The sequence below is a fragment of the Helobdella robusta genome, assembly GCF_000326865.2.
Source record: "Helobdella robusta unplaced genomic scaffold HELROscaffold_1, whole genome shotgun sequence".
In the NCBI taxonomy this organism is placed as follows: Eukaryota; Metazoa; Annelida; class Clitellata; order Rhynchobdellida; family Glossiphoniidae; genus Helobdella; species Helobdella robusta.
Window position 1 is genome coordinate 11,685,516 of NW_008703570.1, and position 20,427 is coordinate 11,705,942.

General features: G+C 33.6%; 1 protein-coding gene across 1 annotated transcript in view; it reads right to left on the reverse strand.

The window, feature by feature from the left end:
• The window catches only part of HELRODRAFT_63471 (hypothetical protein), a gene marked incomplete at both ends in the record, with an annotated part of 24,142 nt that extends 15,142 nt beyond the window's left edge, over positions 1-9,000 (reverse strand). The window contains 4 exons of the mRNA XM_009011487.1: positions 4,226-4,231; positions 6,352-6,449; positions 8,197-8,361; positions 8,805-9,000. Coding sequence (XP_009009735.1) covers positions 4,226-4,231; positions 6,352-6,449; positions 8,197-8,361; positions 8,805-9,000 — 465 coding nt within the window. The remainder of the gene's footprint in view (positions 1-4,225; positions 4,232-6,351; positions 6,450-8,196; positions 8,362-8,804) is intronic.
• Between the last annotated feature and the right edge of the window lie 11,427 nt (positions 9,001-20,427).

Consider the following 20,427-nt stretch of genomic DNA (forward strand, 5'->3'; position numbering starts at 1 on the left):
TTGATCTACATACACACATACACACACATACACACACACACAACTATAGACACACGATTGCACACACACACAGATACACAGGCACAAAGACAAAATACACATACTCATACCGACATGATTTATTATAACTCACCTACCAACCCACCTAGCTACCATCTATATCTCATCCATCTATTCCAACATGGAAAATTTTTTATTACACTATAATGCTTACATGTGCATGCTGTTGTCGTTGTTGTTGTTGTTGTTGAAGTTTTGTTGTGATATTTCTGTTGTTGTGGCGGTTTTGCTGTGGTACTGCAGAAATATCAGTGGAACAGAAGTAGCAGTAGTAGTAGTAGCAGCAGCAGCAACAACAACAACAGTAGTAGCAGTAGTTGTTGTTCTGTTGTTGTTGGTGTTGTTTTTGTTATTTTCATTGTTAAAAGATGCTTTTTTCTCATTTAACTAGCACGCTTTCCAAATTTACAGCAGCCCTTTTTTTTTAGAAGCGCACATATTTTAGGAGTTTTATGTTTTATGCCTTTAAACATCATAACACGTATGCTGCGAGTATGTGTGTGTGTGTGTGTGTATGTGTGGTGTGTGTGTGTTGTGTGTGTGTTGTGTGTGTGTTGTGTGTGTGTGTGTTGTGTGTGTGTGTGTGTGGTGTGTGTGTGTGTGTGTTGCCTTTAATTTTTAGATATTTGAGCTGAAAACAGTTTCATGATACATCTGCAATTCGTTTATTATCGTCGTTCACGAAAAAAAAATATCCAATGCAGATTGGGAATGTCTTGATGGTTATTATTATTATTATTATTGTATTTAGTTTTATTAATATAATAATAATAATTATTATTATTATTGTTGTTGTTGTTGCTGTTGTTGTAGTTGTTGTTGGTGTTGTTGTTGTTGTTGTTGTTGTTGTTGTTGTTGTTGTTGTTGTTGTTGTTGTTGTTGTTGTTGTTGTTGTTATAGAACTAGTACGTCCTCCCGTTGTTATTATGTTGGCTATCCAGCTTTCCATGTACAGTAAATATTCTACGTGTGCACTTTTGGGAAAGTGAAATTTCATTATTATTATTTTTTATTATTCTCATTATTATTATTATTATTACTAGTAGTAGTAGTAGTAGTAGTAGTAGTAGTAGTAGTAGTAGTAGTAGTAGTAGTAGTAGTAGTGGTGGTGGTGGTAGAAGTAGTAGTAGTAGTTGTAGTAGTAATAGTAGTAGTGGTGGTGGTAGTAGTAGTAGTTGTAGTAGTAATAGTAGTAGTGGTGGTAGTAGTAGTAGTAGTAGTAGTAGTAGTGGTGGTGGTAGAAGTAGTAGTAGTAGTAGTTGTATTTTTTTGCTTACCTCGTGCTAATTATTACTTCTCATTCACTTTCTACTACATTACCGCTTTTTTTTGCGAGTCAATTTTAAAATTTTTAACGAGAGCCTGAAAAATTTAAAAAAAATGAATGAAAAAAATTCTGAAGTGCGAGATATTTTCCCGCGGCTGAACTCACTTTGAGTGGAGGAGTGATTTTGTTTTGGTGTGGTGGTGGGCGTTAGGAAGAATTTTCCTATTTCTTCTCCTGTGGATTTTGCTTTATACACCTTCTCCCTCGGGTATTTTTAATTTTCCATTAACTTATTTTTTGTTTGTTTTCTTCACTTTCACTTTTTGCTCATTCTTTCTCTCTCTCTCCTCTCTCTTTTCTCTTTTTTTCCCTCTCTTTCTCTCTCTTGCTCTTTCATTTTCATCTTTTTGCATAATTTAAGGACTGCTTGAGTGCATTTGCTAATGTAGATCGCAGATGCTGGGAGTGAGTGAGTGAGTGAGTGAAAGAGTGAGTGAGTGAGTGAGTGAGTGAGTGAGTGAGTGAGTGAGTGAGTGAGTGAGTGAGTGAGTGAGTGAGTGAGTGAGTGAGTGAGTGAGTGAGTGAGTGAGTGAGTGAGTGAGTGAGTGAGTGAGTGAGTGAGTGAATCGCCTTCATCATTAAGATTATATACACCATCATCATCAACATTCATGCTGCAGACTCCAACTTGATTATCACTGCATGCAATCCGAAGCATTTGTATTAACACGAATTAAAGATAATCACCATAGTCCACCTCATCAACACTGGAAATAAGATTGTAAAAATTTCATGACTACTATCATAACCACTATCATCATCATAATCATCATCATCATCATAATCATCATCATCATCATAATCATTATTATCATCACGTCAGCAGCAGCAAACAGCATCATCAAGTTTTTTTATGTTGCCAATGTTGATATTCTGTTTGGATGTACGTGCTGACTATTAAACTTCTCGAAGGCACATCAAATTCCTTCATCCATGCAACTGGCCAACCAACTGACCAACCAACTGACCAACCAACTGACCAACCGACCAACCAGTTGACCAACCAACCAACTGATCAACCAATTGACCAACCAACCTACCAACTTGCGACCAACCACACATACACACACACACACATATACATACATATACATACATACAAACACACGCAAAATCTAAAATACACTCCAAGATGCAACGCAACAAACTACATGAAAGAAATTTTAATAGAAATCTTGCAAATTAAACAAAGAAAATGTTGAATATTGAATGAGTCATAAATTGAAAGGTAGTTTCCACCTTAGTTTGATCTGGAGGTTTTATGTCGGTGAATGTGAAGGACGTATAACGAGCGAGCGCTGTGCCAAAATTCAAATATTGATCAAATGATTACTCTATGGCTGCAAATCTCAATGCACCTATGTAATGAATATCCATTCTATACGTACATTCATTCTACAGTTATACAAACTTGTAGACAAGCAAGCGTACAACTGGATATGGAAATAGGCACACGTACCAATACAAACCAGCACAAACACAAATACGTGCACACAAAATCCAGGCATTAGCAGACGTAAATGAATGAAGAACACACTTGTTCATCTGCTGGTTTACACGTACGTACCTACTTTTTTGAAACCTGAAGGGCAGATAAACAATGGTGGTACGTATGGATGAGTGGATAGATGGATGGATGGATGGAAAGATGGATAGATGGATGGATAGAAAGATGGATGGATGAAGGGATCAATAAATGGATGAATGGATAGATAGGTGGAAAGATCAATAGATGGATAAAAGTTTCTCCAGCACGATTATAACAAACAAGTTTACTGCACTCCCCAAAAATTATGATGGCATCGCGAGGTTTTTGTTGTTAAGCAAAAATAATTACATACCTACATCATTAACATATCTTCAAGCTGATTAATCTATCCATAGATATATATGTATATAGTGTGTACATGTATGTATGTGTGTGCGTACGTGTGGGTATTTTAAATGTATCTGTGTATATGTTTGTACGGGCATATGTTTGTACGGGCGTGTGTTCAAACGCGTTTGAGTACTATATATCCACATACGAGCCATTGAATTGGAAAGAACGTACAGTATAGAACCGATATGTTTAAGTCGTGTAACATTTTACAATATTTATTTTATTGTTAATATGTTATTATGTCTGTAATTTAGTGTGTGTAATTCTCTGCAGATATAAGCATTCGTTAACATGATGGGTTGGCATTGGATTTTCATGTGACGCATTTTGGAAAAACGATATTTTAAGTGGTGTATTAGAGTTTTTGGCAAGACATTCAATAAAATCCTTGACTAAATTCATTAAGTTTTTATCAAAATATTTGGATTTAAAAAATTGCAAACTTTTGTTTTTTTTACTCGACTCGTTCATCATTGATTTCATTCATTTTTCAACTTTTTCAAAATCTCAGTGTAATTATTTTATATTCCCGTCATATTTTGCTCCACCCTCTTCAGCTGGATGCACGAGACTGCCGACTGTGTCCAAGTATCGCCTGCTCCAGTGAGCACCAGCCTCATTCAAAAGTCATTGTTTGAATCAAATGGGAAAAAATTGAATGATTTAAAATAAAAATTTTAAATGGAGGAGATAATAATATTTATTATTCATATAAATTATAACTTAAATTAAAAACTTAAATTGAAAATATAGAAACATTTATTGCTATAAATGATAGTAAGTAATTTTTAACGATAATCAAAGCAGTGTATTTCTTCTACATATTCCTATCCTACACAGCCGGAAACACACACACACACACATACAAACAACTACACACACACACACGCGTACACAAACAACTACACACACACACACACAAACAACTACACAGACACACACACATGTACACATACGTAGACCTTCTTCAAACAAACAAGTTATTATTGTTTGATGTTTGAAGATGTTTGACATGTTAAACATCATCATCAGGTTAACGAATTAATGCATGAAAGCAAATTTTTTGTTTGCCAAGATGAAACTTCTTCTCACGGCGACATTTACTTTTCAGCATAGATAACTAAATAAACAAGCTTTACTTTCTTTGGTAAACATTAGATTTTCTTATTTTTTTATCTATGTTTTTAAAAACACCATTTTATTCGTGACATCATAAATATTTTGCTATCTCTCTTTTCTGGAATTTTATTTACAAAAAATTGTTTTTCCATGTCACAGTCGGCGGAGTTGATGATGAGTAATTTTCAAAATTAAAAAAAACATCCAGCGAGTCATCATCAATTTTAATTAAAATGGTGCTCCGAACTTCCTTTCATCAACAGTAGCCCATCTCTTTGATCATCCCTCTCATCATCACCACCATCATTTTCTTACTCACCATCACCTCTTTAGCCTTTATTATCGTCTTTCTAATTATTCTCGTCATCACCATTTTGTAGTTATCATCGTCATAATTGTTTTGTCATCATGAAGGTTTTGACCAACATGGTGGTCGTCGTCCCCATCATCAAAGTTTATTACGAACTTTCTCATCATAAATATTTTTATCATTATTAATACCATCATTATTTTTATCATCATTATTCTCATCACCATCATAACTCGTCTCTACAACCAAACAGTTAATCAAAGCCATAGTTTTTATTAAAAACATATTTCTTTATTCAGGTCCATTTGGTTTAATTCATGTTCACCTGCGTTCGTTCATGTTCACCTGTGTTCGTTCATGTTTGTTCATCTTTATTCAATTCGCATTGTTCGTTATAAAATAAACAATAACAATAAAATAAAATAAGCAAGTAGGTCAGAAAAATAAAGGAGCAATTAATTAACGATAATTCGTTTCGATTTCATCTGCCAGGAGTTTTGAAAGTGGCAAAACAATAAATTGCCATTCCTGAATGTAAAGCTACCTGGCATTGAAAACAATTTTGCCAAACCTCAAACTTAACGAATAACAATAGATACACACACGCACACACACACACACACACACCATACACACACACACGCACCACACACCATACACACACACACTCACACACACACACATTTTGGGAACAACTCAATAATCAAAACCACAATAACTTCCCAGTGAAATGATGATAACAACAATAGAATATCGGTGACTTTATAGAACCATGGAAACCTTATTCTAACTAACCATAGCAACCAAGTTTGTAACCATCATTATAGCAAGAAGAATCTGCATATCATATGAAATAGTATAATGCGATAACGACTTGCTTTTTTTCATTTTTTTGTATGTGTTTTCTACTGCAACTATTCTTATAACAATTTTTTGCTCTGGTTTAAGTTTTTTTTTCAGTTTTTCTCTCATTTTTCGCCCTCCTACTGACAAACAAAGAAAAAAAATTTCTTACAAAAGCGAGAATTCTGTGGTAATAAAATTTGTTTATCACAGACAGTGCACCCCCCACGATAATATAATATGCCGCGAGTTTAGAATGATGTGTGTCTCTTCTTTTTCTTTCTCTTCACTTTAGTTAGATGTTTATTTGTTGTGATTAACGATGGCAAACCACTGCTTGAATGTGATATGATGGTGATGAGGTGTTTATTTATATTCCTTTGTATTTGATTGGAGTATATAAATAAGAGTTTTTAAGGTATAAAACGATTTTGTTTTCGAGAATAATAAATTATTTTAAATTAATTTATTTTGTGTCTTTGGGGTTAAACAATTTTTAATGAAGCGATTGTTACCCTTTTGTTATTTGGTGTTTTTGGTATATAGTGTTATTGCCAAAAAAAACAAATAGCGTATATTTTGAGAAACATTGTTGATAAGGAAACACGCTGATGATACTGGGAAGATATGTAACCAATGATGATATCAATGGTGATACAATGATGATATCAATGATGATACAAAGATGATAGTGATGGTGATACAACGATGATAACAACAATGATGATGAGAACGACGATGATAGTGATAATGACATTGATGAAATACAGGGCAAAGAGACATGATGAATAATTGACAAGGATTGATAACCTCCTCCCATTGGCTGACGTATCTGACCAATCGTGACAATCGTAGCAGACGTAACAGACTCAGCAACTTCACCAACCTGAATATCCTTAGAGCTCGACCTGATTTCAATCAATCAATCAGTCATTCATTCATTTCAGTCGATCAGTCAATCAATCAATCGTTCAATCGATCAAAATATAACAAGTCAGAAAATCAAATAAACAGTGATGATTACAACAATGATGGTGATGCCGACAATGGTGATGACAAATAAATAATCAATCATTTAACAAATTATTCATTCATTTATTTATGCATTCGTTCGCTTTTTCTATCATTTCATCAACTGCTTTCCTCTTCAACAATCAATCAATCAATCAATCAATCAATTAGCTTATAAAGCGCTATTTCCGCGATGTTCAACAGCGCTCCTCAATGAATTTTGAATTTTGAAAACAGAGGGGTCTTGAGATCCGCTCTGAACTTCGCAAGTGATGGAGAAGTAGTCAGAGAAGTAGGTAGAGAGTTCCAAAGAAAAGGACCAGAAAAAGCAAAAGCAGATTTGGCAAAAGAGTGTTTAACACGAGTTAAGAAAAAGCGAGAAGAAGAAGACGATCGTAAACCGGGGCGTTTAGGTTCAATTAATATATCAGATAAATACTTAGGAAATAATTTAGATTGAGACTTATACATGAACGTGCAAATTTTAAAAATTATTCTATATTTTATAGGTAGCCAGTGCAAGAGAACAAGATATGGAGATATATGAGAAAAGAAAGGGGCACGAGCAACTAGACGAGCAGCAGAGTTAAAAGCTTTACTTAAAGGATAGGGTATAGAGTCAGTAAAACCATAGTAGAGCGAGTTACAATAATCAATCCTAGATAAGACTAACGAAGTAACAAGAAGGAGAAGAGTAGGATCATCAAGGAAAGGCAAAATTTTTTTTATTCTACGTAGATGAAAGTAAGTTCTTCTAGCAACACTATTAATCTGAGAAGAGAGAGACATAGTAGAATCAAAGATAAAATCTAGACTACGAAACTTATGAGAGACATCAAGAGTTTTAGAATCAGGTAAGATAATAGGAGGAATAGTTATTGAGTGTTTAGATTTATTAAAACAAATTAATTCAAACTTAGAAGGATTAAGTTTAAGACACATAGAGTCAGACCAAGCGATAATTGAAGAAAGACATAGAGATAAATTATGAAGAACACTATTGAGATTAGATGGAGGAAAAGAAGTATAAATGTAAGAATCATCAGCATATAGTTGACTAGAGAAAGAAAAGTTATTAATAATACGAGGTAGTTCAGAAGTATAGAGTATAAATAGAAGAGGGCCAAGGATAGAACCCTGAGGTACCCCGAAAATAAGAGTAGAGGAGTTAGAAGTAGAATTATTGAGAACAACAAAAGAAAAACGATTATAGAGATAAGAAAAAAACCAAGATAGACAAGAATCAGTAATATTAAAAGAAAGATGCAGCAATCACACAATCACACTCTGCACTCATTGTCTACGTGTCATCTGGTTAAAAGAAGTTTCAAACAAACAAAAAACAAAACAGAAAACAAAACGTTCAAAACAAACAGAATGAATTTGTTGGTCAGCAAACAAATGCCAAACAATCACCGGCCAATCCAGAAAGATATATGCATTTTTTTACGACTTCGCACACGAAAAACTTTAAAAAAACCAACACACACCAACAAAAATACACACACACACACTTACTCACACACACATTTACAAGCAGTTAGCCAACATGTAAAAGTTGATAATAAGCAACATACACACACACTAATACACACTCGCACACTCTCTCTCACACACACAGACACACACGCACAAGCAACTAACCAGCATGCAAAAGTTGATAGTTAGCATCGGGTGAGAATGAAAGAATGACGTAATCAATGGGCAGTGAACTGATGAGGTCAAGGGTGAACCAGCTTTTGAGGTAGTGGCGGGCTATTTCCCGCGGGCTCAAAATTATTTCGTCTGCAAAGTTGTCCGCTATGATGCCTGGTTTTTGATTGGATAATGGGTTTGCTTGTTGATTGGTTGGTTGTTGATTGGTTGATTGGCTGGTTTTTGATTGGCTGATGTGTTGTTTTGTCGATTGGTTGGGTTTTTGATTGGTAGGTTTGTTCGTTCATTAATAAAATGGAATTATTGGTTGGGTTTGTGGACTATTAAAAAACTCCTACTGAATAAAAATCGAACAACTCATAAATAACGTACCACTCAAATGACCAATCAATATGCCAACCAACCAACCAACCATTCATCCATCCATCCAACCATCCATCCAACCTTCCATCCAACCAACCATCCATCCAACCAACTAACCAACCAACCATCCATCCATCCAACCATCCATCCAACCATCCATCCAACCATCCATCCAACCAACCAACCATCCATCCATCCAACCATCCATCCAACCATCCATCCAACCAACTAACCAGTCCTGAAATTGATGAGTAGATCAGCGAGGAAGACAGTGTCGGACATGCTGTTGAAGACGATCCAGTGCGTGCTCAGGTCGTCATTGAAGAAAGAAATGGCCACTGGTAAGATGACCAGATTGGCCATCAACAAGATCAACATGAACAAGTCCCAGTAAAATCTGTGGTGTGTATGCGTGTGTGCGCATGTGTGTGTGCGTGTGTGTGTGTGGATGTGCGTGTGTGTTTGTGTGCGCGTGTGTTTGTGTGCCTAGTTGTGTTTGCGCGTATGTATGCGACCATATCGGCCATGAAAAATGAAAATTTGAATGATGGTGTTGATGGTGGTGATGTTGATGGTGGAGATGATGATGGTGGTGATAAAATTGTGGTGCCGGCGATTAAACTGATAACGATGATGATGATGATAATGATGATGATGAATGGACTGGTAGTGATTTTGATGATGATGAAAGTGATTAGGATGAATCATCTTCATCTTCTTCGTCATCATCAACATCGTCAAAAGCATTGAAACCACATTTCCTCGCGCGACTGACTACCTCCAGAAAAAAAAACTACCAGATTATCTGACGAGATGACTTCATTCGTTTAAAATATGACACTCAATCAGTCAATCACTCATTCACTCAGTCATTCACTAATTTACTCATTTAGTCACTTTCTTTAATTTTTTGTTTCCATTTAATTTGTTTCAATCAATTTAAAGCTACTTTTTTGTTCATGTCTTTGTTCGTGTTCTAAGTATTCATTTATTAAGGTATTAATTCATTTATTCTTTCATGCGGTCAATCATCCATTCATTTATCCATCCATTCATCTTTTTAATCATTCATTCATTCATTTATTCACTCACTCATTCATTCATTTAATAATTCATTAATACGTACGGCATAGTTAATTTTCTCGGTGCACTCTTTGTACGTGCTCGAACACGAAGGTATCAAATGTTCATTAGATGATATCCATTCATTCAGCCATCCATTCATCCATCCATCCGTCCATTCATCCATCCACCTATCCAAAAGTTAGGTTATATGTCATTCTGCTGTACAATCCTCTACGTTCGTTTTTCATTTTATCCAACTATCCATTTATCCATCTATCCATCTATCTATCTATCCTCTAGTCTATTAATTTTCTAATTTATCAATCCAAAAATCCATTCATTTGTTTATCTACTTGAACATTCCAACCATTCATCCAATAATTCATCCAATACATCCAAATACTCGTTCGTTGATTAATTCATTCATTTCTCCATTTAATCCAATTCATCCATCCATTCAACAATTCATTCATTTGTATACCCATCCATTCCTTTCTTTATCTTTCCACACTTTTACTCATCCCTCCACCTATCCATCTACTTATTCCTTCATTCATTCATTATTCATTCAATTGTCCACTGGAACATTCGCATATATTTCTAGGAATAAGGGGAAAAAGAAATCAAGTGAGCAAGCTGTTAGCATTGATTAACTTCACACACACAAACGCACACACACTCACACATACACACACACTCATATATATATATATATATATATATATATATATGTGTGTGTGTGTGTGTGTGTGTGTGTGTGTGTGGTGTGTGTGTGTGGGTGTGTTTGTGTGTCTGTGTTTGTGTGTCTGTGTTTGTGTGTCTGTGGTGTGTATGTGAGATCCTGAAATCGGTTTTTGCACTGGGGGTTATTTGATTGCAATGATGCTAATTTCGGCTACTAAGCATCATCATCGCCATTAACTTTACTTCATTTTCCTCTTTTTCTTCATCACTTTCATTATCGTTATCCTCATCGTCATCGTCGTCATCATCGTCGTCATCATCATCGTCATCGTCATCATCATTACTCACAAAGCACCTTTCAAATCACGTTTATATTCAAATAGTCAGTCACGTTCCCATGACGGCCATTCCATAGAAAGAGAAGTAGAAAAATGACCAAAGAATACTGGAAAAAAAACACTAAAAACAACAGAAAAAACACAGCAAAAAAAACCTGAATAACAATTATACAAATTTAATCTAAAATACACAAACCAGATTATAACATAAAAAAAATTAAATATAATCCAATAATAATAATAATAATAAAATAAAAATAATAAAATAAAAATAATAAAAAAGTTCTATGCAAATCTTTTTTCTCACAACGAGGTTGCTAAGGAAATAAATATGAAAGGCTCGAAAATGTAAAGAGTTGCCAACTAAGTTACCATGCTGACGAATGGCCAAAATGACCAGTCGGTGCTGGTAATGATGATGGTGACTATTATTATTATTATTATTATTATTTATATTATTGGTAGTAGTAGTAGTAGTATTGTAGTGCTAGTAGTAGTGGTGGTAGTAGTAGTGGTGGTAGTAGTAGTAGTAGTGGTGGTAGTAGTAGTAGTAGCAGTGGTCGTAGTAGCAGTTGTAGTAGTGGTTGTAGTGGTAGTAGTAGTAGTAATGTTGTTGTTATTGTTAATTTTTTTCATCGGTAATATTTTTATTAAGCGTATTGTTGATGAGTGTGATTTGGAAATAAAAACTCCTTTTGACAATAACTGAAACAGATTTGAATGTTTCATTAATTTACTTGTACAAAATCATTCTCCCGCCTTTATAAGCGTGCAGCTAATTTATTTTTTTTATAAAAAAATTGTCAAAAAAAAAAATAACATCACATTATACCATCATCACCGACGTCATGTGGTATTAATTTGAAAGTTTTAAGAGTATTTCATATCTCACGAACTACAATTAAACTATCGCAGTGTTACCTGGTTCAAAAGCAAACGTAATCTTTTTAAAATTTTAGGTTAAGTCAAGTTAGTGAGACAAAATATGAGGGTGTGTATTTATGTGAAAAAAAATTTGCTTCATGGATGAATTAAGAATATGTTATCGGGACTAACTCTACTTTTATTTATTTGTATCATCATCATCATCATCACCATCGTTATCACCATCATCACAATCGTTATCATCATTCTCATTACTATCATCACCATCGTTATCATCATATTTATCATCTAAGGATGTCCCATCAACATCTTCATGACCGTTGTTTAGGTTGGCGTAACTTCAGATAAACGACAGATCTTCATGTTGAATGTCGAAGACGATGATGATGATGGTGATTATAATCTTAATGATAATAGTAATTCATTCATTCATTCGTTCGTTCGTTCGTTCTCCACCATGTCTGCCGACCTACTCAACAGAAACAACAACGAACACGAGCAAAAAACAATTGAGAGCATTTATTTTGGATAGATTTTTATTGATTGTCTTGTGCGTCTGTCTGTGTGCTTCGGATACTAAAGTACGAACTCTTCATTGTCATCATCACCACATCATTATCATCTTGTCATCGTGACGTCATCGCTTATCAACGATGACGTCATTTCATCACTGTCATGTTCGTCACCGTGAAATCATGCTCAATGTTGTTGCCATCGTTGTGTTGTCATTTTTTTTATTTTGTTGAAGTCAACGTCATCTTTTCATGGTCGTCATCATCATCTCATCATCATCGTCGTCGTCATCAAGAAAATCCTCAGCATGAAAATGATTGCCGAAATTAATTCTACTTTCATTCTTTCATGTTTTAGTTTTGCTGAGGTTTTTTGCGTTTTCAGTCGAAAATTTATTTTTCAAAATTTTTTTCCGCAGTAATTTTAAGAAAATTTGTAATTTAAAAATAATTGATTTGCTTCTAATTTAATAATTTTAATAACTTGAACAATTAATTTAATTATTCTAATTATTATCCAACCTACAATCATCATCAACGCTGAGTTTTCATCATTGCGATAATGACCCTCATCATCAACATTCGTCATTATCATCATGTTGCTGTTGCCCCTTCAGCCAATTTATATTAGGTTCAGGCGAGGCCCGAGCCAATCAGCAACCACCGTCTGGTTTCGCCACAGGTCTATTGTGGGGTTCACAGGGCAGTTAGACAGTGACTGCTTGCTTGCTCCGTATTTGTCATTTTCATCGTCATCGTCGTCGTCACCATCATCATCTTCCTCTCCATCATAAATGGTATAGGAAGTGTTAAGCATATCTCTGATGACAATTGATATGAGGCTGTCAACGCAATCAAATACCTGTCGTGCCACGCCGAGTACCACTTGAAAACAATTATTCAACATTCGTTCTTTTGTTCATTTATTCATTCATTCATTCATTCATTCATTCATTCATTCATTCATTCATTCGTTTGTTCGTTCATTCACTTATTCGTTCTTTCGTTCGTTCATTCAAATTTATACCGAACGGCCCATTTTAATTCAACACCCAAAATATTCTTTACGAAAAAAATTCCTGAGTACCAATGTAGTAACCGACTAATTCGTTCTCCATTCATTCATTCATTTATTTGTTTGTTCATTCATTCATTCATTCATTTTCCTTCATTTATTCATTTACTTATATACTGACACTTCCACCATTCCACTAATTTGAAATTCATTTCGCAGTCGCCATATTTGATAAGGCATGCAATTATCATAAAGGTAATGGCCAGCAACACATGCCGTAACATCAATCACGTGTTTCATTCATACATTCATCTATCAATTCATTTATTCATTCAACCATTTATTCATCCATCAATTCATTCATTCATTCAACCATCCATTCATCCATCTATTCATTCATTTATTCAATCATTCATACATTCTTCTATCTATCCATTCATTCGTTTAGCGATTCACTCATTTGATTCATCCTTCTATTCATTCATTCATTTGGTCATTTGGTCATTAGATTATACTTTTTTTCGTCCATTCATTTATTCATTCACTCATTCATTCGTTCATTCATTCATTCACTCATTCATTCATTACTTCTTACTTGCTAATTTAAAATTCGTTTCACAGTCGACATATTTGATACAGGGTGCAATTAAAGTAGTGACATGAAGGTAATAATAGTGGCTAGACGTACACACTACACACATACACACACACACGCAAGCAAACAAACAAACACACACAGACATGCATACACAAAAATACACATACAAGCGCACTTACATCATACAATCACAAAAACAAATACACACACCCACAAAAACACAAAGATACCCACACACACACAGTCAGTAACACACATATAACCACACACACACACAAAAAAAAAGACAGAATTGCAACATCAATCAAATGTAACATTTTTATGAGCAATTTCAGCACAAATTGCCTCAGGCGCAAAAACATTTCAACTCTTCATAACATTATTTAGCTTTCCGCTACTACGGTTTTTACTACAATTATTATTATTATTGTTAATAATAATAATAACATTATTATTATTTTTGTTGTTGTTGTTGATGTTGTTTTTGTTGTCGTTGTTGTTGTGTTTCTGTTGTTGTTGTTATTGTTGTTATTATTATTAATATTATTGTAATATTATTTTGGTTATTACAACAATTTTTATTCCTACAATTACAAAAAGTTCTTTGATGTTATCAGCTATTTTGTTACAACTTGAATTTTGAATTGTTTAAGTTAAATGTATTAGTATTTTATTCTTAATTTTATTCATTTTTTTAAGTTTAAATGTATCGATGTTTTATTTCTAAGTTTATTCATGAAAATTTAAGAACATTGAAGAATTTAAAAGACATTTATTTACTCATTTATGTTATTGTGTTTTTTTTATTTTTTTTGATTACTTACTATGTTATTTCTTGTTTTATGGGAGTCAACCCTAGATAAGCATTTATTGCTAGGCTGACTTTTTCACTTTTTGTGAATAAATGGAATTAAAAAAAAACTGTTGTACATAACTCAAGTACAAAACTATAGAACCACAATAAACAGTACTGTTGACGGTACTAAGCAGAAATCATTTTGTACTTGTAATGTTTTTTTAGAGCCAGTGCTTCGTATTGTATAAGTTTTGATCCTCTGTTAAGTAGTACAACTTCATTCACGTTTGGAAACACGATATTCTTTTTTATTTCATTTTATTTCAAATTTTATTTTATTTTATTTTAAATTTGATTATTCTAAATTTGTCTGGATGGCCAGAATGATGATGTTTTTAGATTAAAAATCGAAAAAATTTAATTAATTAAATAGTCAGTTAGTTAATTAACGCGATTAATTACGTGTAATTAAGTTTTTTACCATTATAATCTTGACAATCGATATTTTTGGTTCTGTTGTAAACTTGAAACCTGATAAGATCCCCAGTCGCATAAATTCGTTTTTTCGTTATTCACTATAAACTGTTTGGTTTTTTTATTGTTATTTTTTGATATGTTTGTCGGTAAAAAGTCATTTCTTTCTAGAAAGAAAAAGTAGATATTGCTTATTTACATTGCACAACTTAATGAGAAGAATTTTTAAATATGAAAAAATAATGTCAAAATGTTTAGTGTCTCTTGATTGTGATGATGAAGACGATGTTGCTGATGATAAAGATGCCAATGCTGACGATGATGGCGATGAGAATGATGACAAACGATTATTCCAACAAACTTAAACAAAAAACTAAAAAGTACAGTAAGACATACAGTTCAACATATAGTACAAAACACAGTACAACCCACAATGCAACATAAAAACTACATACAATACCAAAAGCAGTACAGCACATAGCCCCACAGACGCATACAATGTCACACATGCAAAGTCAAACATGAAAGTACAAGGAGTTCCACACACAGAGTACAACAGCGTTAAGTACAACAACATTCCCACAATTAATCATCCACAATTTCAACAACACAAAACAATTTTTGTTTTTCAAGACCCAACATTTTTCATTTATGACTCAATGTATTGAACAATACTCCATCTTGCGTAAGGGGAAAATATTAATAAAAGAAATAATAATAATAGTAATAATAATAATTAATAAAATAGCCAGCAGCATGAGATAAGAAAACCACCGTGTACGAACTACTGCAATGTTGACAATACACTAATAATATATATATAGTATACATAATTTAAAGCGTTTTACTTCGAACTATGATATGACCAATGATTAAAATATAGCCACTTGACGTTCAAAAGTTTTGGCTTCGAATATCTAATTTTTTTTGTCTAGAAAGTATCTGCGATCTCAAAGCCAACACTAAGAATGTATCGCTGATACAATATCCCGGTCCATAGCGAGTCTTCCATATTAACAACAACAACAACTCTAACCAACAAATCAAATCAAAAAGAACACATGAACAAACAATATCACAACAACAACAATAAACATTACCATAATGAACAACATCAACATACACAACAACAACATTAGCAACAACAACAACAACATCATCAACATCAACCACAACAACAACATTAGCAACAACAACAACAACATCATCAACATCAACCACAACAACAACATTAGCAACAACAACAACAACATCATCAACATCAACCACAACAACAACAAAAGTATCCAGAAAGAAAACCAACAACAACAACGTCATCAGACTGAAAAGACACGAAACTAGCAAATGAATTAAGAAATCGCCAACATCACGTTGCGTGATTGCTCGCATTAGTACAAATATTTGTACAAAACAAAAAATACAAACCAAAAGTGTACACAAACTAATACAATTCATGAATACAACAAAAATATACAAACTTAATACATTGATACAACGAAAGTATACAGACTTAAATATAAATCATTGATATATAAAATATACAAACTTAATACAAATCATTAATACAATACAATGGAGATATACAAACTTAATACAAACCATTAATACAATATAATAGAAAAATACAAACTTAATATAAACCATTGATACAATACAACGGAGATATATAAACTTAATAAAAAAAACCATTAATACAATACAATGGAGATATACAAACTTAATACAAACCATTAAAACAATACAATGGAGATATACAAACTTAATACAAACCATTAATAATATACAATGGAGATATACAATTTTAAAGTAAGCATTAGCGCCGCAAAACTCCGGCAAAAAAGCTTACTTATCTCTAGCTAATCGCACCGATCTTATTTTCAATTATCACTTGAATTTTATTATCGCCATCTTCATCATCATCATTATCATCATCATTATTATTATGATCATTATCATCATCACTAACACCATCATCACTACTATCACACCATATCACATCATCATCATCACCACTACCACAGCAAATTTTTGACAAACACCTACAGAATCGTGTCGTGGGATAAGAACAAAATGAAATGATTTCAATTTCGCCCGTGTCAATTCGTCGTCTATGCAGCATAGAGAAATAAATTTTTCTTCCGACTGTGCAAAGAAAAATAAATTTCTCCGTCTATATCCCCCTAACAAATAACGATAATGAAGAGTTGACATTTTCGGACGCTGCAAAATAAGAATAATAATAACAACAACAATAATAATAATAATAATAATAACAATAATAATAAGTTATAACAGGACAACAACAATGAAAAATAAATTCAATGACATTAACAAGATTTTTATAAAACGACCATCTGCAACAGCACCAACGACATCAACAATGCCAACATTAATAACGACGACAACAACAACAACATTAACAACAACAATAATCATAACGACCACAACAAAATAAACAATAACAACAACATCAAATGATGCAATAACAGCAACAACAACAACAAATAATGGAACAGCAGCAACAAAAAAACCAAATACTCAACAACAACAACAATAATAACATCAACAAAAACAAAATATGCAATAACAACAACAACGACGACGACGACAAAAACAAAACATGCATTTACAACTAGGGATGCACCGGATTCAGGTTTTTCAAATCCGGCCGGGGCCGGACTTGGCCGGATTTAAAATTCAAAAACCGGCCGGGACCGGATTTTAGTTACCATTTTACATACGTTAGAAAAATACTCACACTTACGGTTATCTACATGTTGAACATCAAAAAATAACACCAAGCAAATAGTTATTTAATTCAAATATATGAATAAGTTATGTGATACGCCAAATTCTGTACACAAAGATCAGCTTATAATTTATGCATATTTGCATAACCCATGTTAAAGCACAAAGAAAATTGTCCAGCTCACCGCACAATTAGTGATGTTGTAATTATGTGTCATGTATACCTAGCCTAACTTTTAACATACCATGTTCTTAAATTATGTGCTTATGTATCTCTCTCTCTCTCTCTCTCTATATATATATATATATATATATATATATAAAGATATATATATATATATATATATATATTATGTAGCTATATGATACGTCATGTGCAATTATCAATATATAGTATAAACACGTGCACAAATTCTTTTACACAAAGATCAGCTTATAATTTATGCATAACCTATGTTATAGCATAAAGAAAATTGTCCAGATCACCTCACAATTAGTGATGTTGTTATTATGTGTCATGTATGCCTTAAGCTTAGCCTTAGCCTTTAACTTATTGACATAAAATTAATTGAATTCAATAAAAATTTTGTTTCTATTTCTAACATTTTTAAAATAGATAGACGCTTAAATCCGGCCCTAAATCTGGCCACCAAATCCGGCCGGGGCCGGATTCAACCGGATTTGAAAAAAAAGCCGGATTTTGACCGGGGCCGGAGCCGGGGCCGAACTTCGGTGCATCCCTATTTACAACATCAACTAAGTGATAATAATTATCAAAAGTGATGATGATGATGGAGATGATGGTGGAGATGATGATGGAGGTGATGATGATGATGATGATGATCTTGATGGAGATGATGATGATGATGGAGACGACCAACGGAAAGTAATCGTATTAACAATAACGTTAAAGGTGCTAATGATCACTCTGATAGGCTCGTTTTTCATGCTGACGTCACGATGATGTGGTGGTGGTGATGATGAGGGAGGGTGGTGATGATAGTGATGATGATAGTGATGATGATGATGATGATGATGATGATAGTGAGGATGATGATAATGATAGTGATGATGGTGAGGACGTTGAGGATGACGACGATGATGACGATGGTGGTGGTTATTATTATTATTATTATTATTGTTATTATTATTAATAACAGTGAAAATTTCGCAAGATAAAATATTATTACATCTTCAGCCTAAGCAGCAACAGCAGTTGAATGACACGGCATGACTTACATGGATTTTCCCACCCTTTTGTTCTCAAAGTTATGAATGTCATTCTATATTTTTATTAATGTACGTTTCCGTGTTTGTTTGCATGTAGGTAGGTTTGTGTGTGTATTGTGTGTGTGAGTGTGTGTGTGTGTGTGTGCATATAAGTATAATGCTATATAAGTATATATATGTATAGTTTGTGTATCTATGTTTTGTATGTGCGTTTATATATACATTGCATATGTGTGTTTGTTTGTGCGTGTACATATATACGTTTGTATGTTTTTCTGTGTGTGTGTGTGTGCGTGTGTATTTCGGGCTTCCATTTGTGTAAATAAATGCATGTGTGCACACGCATTTTTTTAAATTGTTTAAAAAAGGGATTTTCTTCGTTCAAAAACTTTTTTAATAGTATAGAAAATAAAAATTCATGTTTGTCCAGTCGGTGTGTGCTTGCAAAAGGATTCTGTTTATTTAATTTATAATGTATTATTCCATTTCTCTCTGTGTTTGTATTTGTGCGTGTGTGTGTCTGTGTGCGTGTGTGTGAGTGTATGTGTGTGCGCGCCTGTTTATTCGACTGTGGGATATGAGAATACTGCAGAAAATATCTTTAAAAATATTGTTCTGTATGTTCAGACGTCGCGTCATGCCACACGATCACTTCAACATCAACAACTTTCCATCATTCATAATATTATTTTTAAAAAAAAGGCAGATCTCAGACACCGTAACTCCATCCACATATTAACTTTTACTACTCACCCTGTAACATCACATTTTTCCTATTGCATTACATTACTGTTTACTTACATCAAATTACATCATTTACACATCACATTACATCGTAGAACCTCATCAAATCCCATTCACACTCATTCTCACCCTCAAATGATGACAACGATGATGGCGCATTCGCTAGTGATTCATTCGCTCGTTCGGCTATTGACAGGCCAGCACAATAACAACTAATGTATGCCACTTAATCATACATTCAGATTCTATCACATCGCTATGATCGTCAAAACTGTGGCCATCAGCATCTGCATACATCATCATCACCATCATAATTCTCATCATCCTCTTCTTCATCATCGTCGTCGTCGTCTTCGTCTTCATCATCGTCGTCGTCATCTTCATTCTCATAACCATCATCTTCATTCTCATCATCATCATCGTCTTCACCATCTTCATTCTCATAGTCATCATCTTCATCATCATCAGTTTCATCATCGTCGTCGACCGTTGTCATCATCATCATGGAAATCATCATCAGTATTGTTCGCTCAGATCATTTTTTTCTAATAATTCATCATAATTTATCCATAATTCTTTTTTTCTACAAAGTAATTTTTATAATTGTATTTACTTCAATTATATTCAACCGGAGAAACCTCAAAAAATTTTCACGAAATGAAAATGAAGAAACGAATTCACGAAAGAAAAATGTTGGAGTTGCCGTGTGAAATTTATCTATCAATAACATTTTCAACCTCCTTCTAATAAATCATATAATTGAATTT